We start from the raw sequence: 4,191 nt of genomic DNA on the forward strand, positions 1-4,191 counted from the left end.
TTAAAACTTGTGATGGAGCAGTTGGTCCTGCTCCAACTTCAGTTTCAAGGTTCACGTCACAGATTTATCAGTGTTATAATGTTTGACACAAGACTGGAAGCTGAAAGTTGAAGCCACAAAGTTTAAGATCCCCCCCCCCCGCCCCCAGTGTCTGGCTGAAGTGCAGTGTTTAAGTCCTTCACCTCAATGTGAGAAAATTGGATGTTCTCCTAAACGAAACAAAACAAAAAAATTCAGATACTTTTTCCAAGAGTTGTTTTTTTTCTGCTTCATATAGGACTTTTTGATGTTTGATGTTGGATGAAATATGCATTAAATTTTTTAAATTAATTGAATTAGTTATACAGTAGTCCCTCACTTATCCTGGGTGTATCCCTGGTGTGATGAGTTAAATACAGGGAAATAATTTTGCCATTGTATGGGAACATACAATGATGATAACACAAAGCACTTTATTACTTTATTATCACAGGAGTTATGTTCCAGACACCCCCGCGATAGGTGAAAATCCACGAAGTAGGGACGTTGTATTTATATATATTTTGTCTTTATAAACTGTTCCCACACTCTTGCAATGTTCTTAATAATGTTAAACTCTCTAAGTGCTCTAAAAGAGCACAGCGAAAGAGAGCAGATAGACTGATGCTACGATTACTGAGCCAATTGCTGGGGCGGACTGGCCATCACGAGCACCGAGACATTTCCTGGTGGCCTGGCCCGCTCACTGATCGCCGATGGGGACTAAAGTCTCGGTTCGGCTCGCACGTGATTATTTTAAATAAACAATCCATGCCGCTTACCTGAGTAAGCGGCATGGATTGCGCCTCACTGAAGCTCCTACAGCAGCAATGCGGAAAGACAGACCCCACTCCTCCCTTCCTTTCTCCTTCTGAGACGGCCTCAGAAAGAGAAAGGGGGGGGGGGGAGGGCATGACGATCACTGAGCAGACCAGGCCACCAGAAAATGTCCCAGTGCCCCCGATGACCAGTTTGCCCCCTTAGCACAATGATCTGGTTGGTCGCCTTCCATCGATCAGCCGATCGTGTCGTGTGTCTTGTACAATCGTACGTTGAAAATCTGTGAAAGAGTGAGTCCGCGAAAGTCGAACCGCAAAGTAGCCAGGGATTCTGTATACGTTTTTTAAACAGTGTCATGTTTCCAATGAACCTGAAGTGAGTTAGGAGGGTGCGTGGGCAGGACTTTCATACTGATTGAAAAGCTCTCATCCCTGGTGGGCAGACTCAATGATGCGTTTACAGTAAGAGTTACAAGGAAGAGGGCCGTGGTCTCAGAATCCTGAGTCTGTGGGACTGGGCCCAGGTTGCATCAGGAAGGGCGTCTGAAGTAAAACTGGCAAATCTTTCTAATCCTTACAAGAAAACCTAACAAATTAGTCTTTAGTAAAAATTAAACTTATTCATTGAAGTTAAAATCTTAATTGTAACTATAAATAATCATGTAATAACTGTTATCATACAGATTATATATTTATAATTAATTTGTGGAAATATATGCTCTGATGAGAAACGGTTTGTTTTTTATTAATCTTTCAAATAAGTGATAGTACAGTAAAACCTTTTAATCATGGGACTATAGAAGCAATAACATTTTACAGTAGGGGTTTCAGCCTTTTTATAATGTTTGTTACAATATTAATTATTAATATACTGAAATCATTGGTGTTAGCAGGTTAATTATTAACACTGTAAATCAGTGCTGTTGCAGTACTTTGTGTGATCTGTGTTTTTGGCCCTCTAGTGTGTGTTTTTTAATGCTACTGGTATGAAGTGTGCGTAGTGAGGTTTGTTTGTCCAAAATCAAATAAAAAGTGTTTTGACATGTTTCTTTCTCTCTTGTGTTTTTGTCTGTGTGTCTCCTGCAGCCCAGGAGAAGAACAGGAGGCAAAGTATGTTGTTTTAGTTCTGGCAGGTTGACGGCATGAGGAGAACAGCGACGCCCGGCGCCGTCCTTCTAGATTTCCTGAGCCTGCCACATACAAACTGAAGGAGTGATGCACACCCTGCCACCAAAAGTCTCACATTCACACTGGAGGGGGAAAAAGAGGAGATACACACACACACACACACACACATATATACAGAAAATGTGACAACCGAACAAATTATACAAATTAAAGACTGAAACCTTTAAACTTGTAGTTAAAGGCTCGGCTCAACCCCACAAAGAAAATTGGAAGAAAACAACAAAAAAAGTGTGATGCTGGAAGAAAAGTGGGAGAACATTTAATTTCTCCTTGCTGCTGCTACTACCTCTGCTGTCCAGGAGAGGGCAGTGTGAGGACGTGAACTTGCTGTATCAGTGAACTGTAAGGAAGGAGTGAATTAGAATCAAAAGCAAAGAGAGACAGAGGTGACCCCTGCTGCCACTCTTCTTTTAGATTATTGCTGTACATAACTAGACTGAGCTGTAGAGTTCTGCTTGTTCACAGCACACCTCAGCCTGAATCCAAACTAGAAGAATTGCACCTCAATCTTTAACCTTCACCCAACCCTTAAGTACAAGATAATGGTCTTTTGTTTTTCTATCTATCCATCTTGATCTCTTAAGCAGGCTGACTCACTGGTGGCTCACTTGAACATGGCGAGTGTATATAGAATTGGGAGTTTACGGAGATAAACGTTTGCACCTTATTGCCCAGCAGAGGTCAGGGTGGCTGTCTCATCTGTCTCTTGAGCAGAGCAGGGTGGAAAGTACACGCATGATGAAGAATCGGTCGATGAAAACAGCAGGACGTGGACAGATGTGTTGCACAACTGCACTACTTTAGAATTAAAACACTGCTGTCCTCACCAGGCATTTAACAAACCTCCATATGCTGTAAAGAAAACTACAAGGTTCTTCAGTATTGAAGGGCACTTGGATGGTAAAGTACGTGTACAAATCCTCACCTGCTTGTCCCAAGACACCCCCTCCCTCCTCTTTTGCCTTGACTGAGAAGTTGTCTTGATGTTGAACCTTTTGCACCTGATTTTACCTATTTAAACACAATTAGGTAATTAAAAAAAAAAAAACATCAAACTCGTATGCTTTTTACTTTTTTATTCTTTTACCTTTTTTTTTTTTTAATGAATCTGTATATATGATCTTAAGTTGTCAGAAGCAATGTTGATTCCAGGATGCTGTTCTCAGTCGTGACGGTGGGCGGCGATGTGTTGCACATTCCTCGAGCTCAGGACTTTTCGCTTTTTTGTTTTTGTGGGTGCCGTGAGGTGCAGATTGTGTGTTCGCTCCCCTCATCCCTCCCAGTGGAGCAAACTGGGATGAAATCCTTGGCGAAGCTGGTTTAAATTGTACATGAAGAGTTTCTCATCACCCTGTCTGTCAGTCTTTGCTCATTCGTGCTCTTTTTATTCCATTCTGTCTGTTCAGACGCCAACTTTGCATATGTCCTTTTTTGCCATCTGTTTGAGCATGTTTCTGTATTAAACATCCATTTTATTGAATTGGTATGTGAAATAGCTGCAGGCAAAGGAAAAGCTCCTTTTAAAATGTGCATGCGACATGACATTATCACTTGATTCTTATACCAAACACATTAACACCTGAAGGACGACGCAAAGACTGTAAAGCAGCAGTGCAATGCGTTGGCACAGATCAGACTGGATGTCAAACTTCAGCAGAGAATCCTGTTTAACTGGACTGTGACGTGTTTCTGGGCACTCGGACATGCTGTTGGAAATGCGCACAGGCTGCCAGAATCTGGAGGAGCAGTCAGTCCTTCAAGCGCACAACTGTTTCACACACCAACTTGCTGACATGTATCTGTGAACAGGCCTGTTGGTGGAGACTGGCATTTCCTGTTGTCCTCGGGTCGGTTCTGCATTTTTCCTCTTCAATGGATTCAGGAAGAGTAGAGTGGTCCCGCGTCTCTGCCTGTGACGAAAGCGGCTTATTTTCACAGAGTGTGACTGTATGTAGCATGTACATAGACTAGATGATCCTCACTGTATATACAACAGTGTACAGGTTTGATATTCACATTCTGTTTTTCCCCGGTTTTGCCTTTCTTTAATAAAAGTCATAGCAATATTTCTGTAATCAATAATAAAAAAAAACCTGGAAGTAAGTTGATTGTGTTTATTGAAGAAAGACAAAATACACGTGCTGTTCAGCTTTTCAAAAAAAAAAAAATCAAATCGTATCATGAACCTCTCGGTCTCTAATCAGAC

The 4,191-nt window shown here is 41.6% G+C and overlaps 1 protein-coding gene across 1 annotated transcript in view; it reads left to right on the plus strand.

Moving 5' to 3' along the window:
* Positions 1-2,880, plus strand: part of LOC119417586 (cyclin-dependent kinase 17) — a 49,770-nt gene extending 46,890 nt beyond the window's left edge. The window contains exon 17 of the mRNA XM_037684827.1: positions 1,884-2,880. Within this exon, the coding sequence (XP_037540755.1) occupies positions 1,884-1,921 (38 nt within the window). The 3' untranslated portion in view covers positions 1,922-2,880. The remainder of the gene's footprint in view (positions 1-1,883) is intronic.
* Positions 2,881-4,191: the final 1,311 nt, after the last annotated feature.

This window comes from Nematolebias whitei, chromosome 11 (assembly GCF_014905685.2).
Source record: "Nematolebias whitei isolate Nwh7 chromosome 11, NemWhi1, whole genome shotgun sequence".
In the NCBI taxonomy this organism is placed as follows: domain Eukaryota; kingdom Metazoa; phylum Chordata; class Actinopteri; order Cyprinodontiformes; family Rivulidae; genus Nematolebias; species Nematolebias whitei.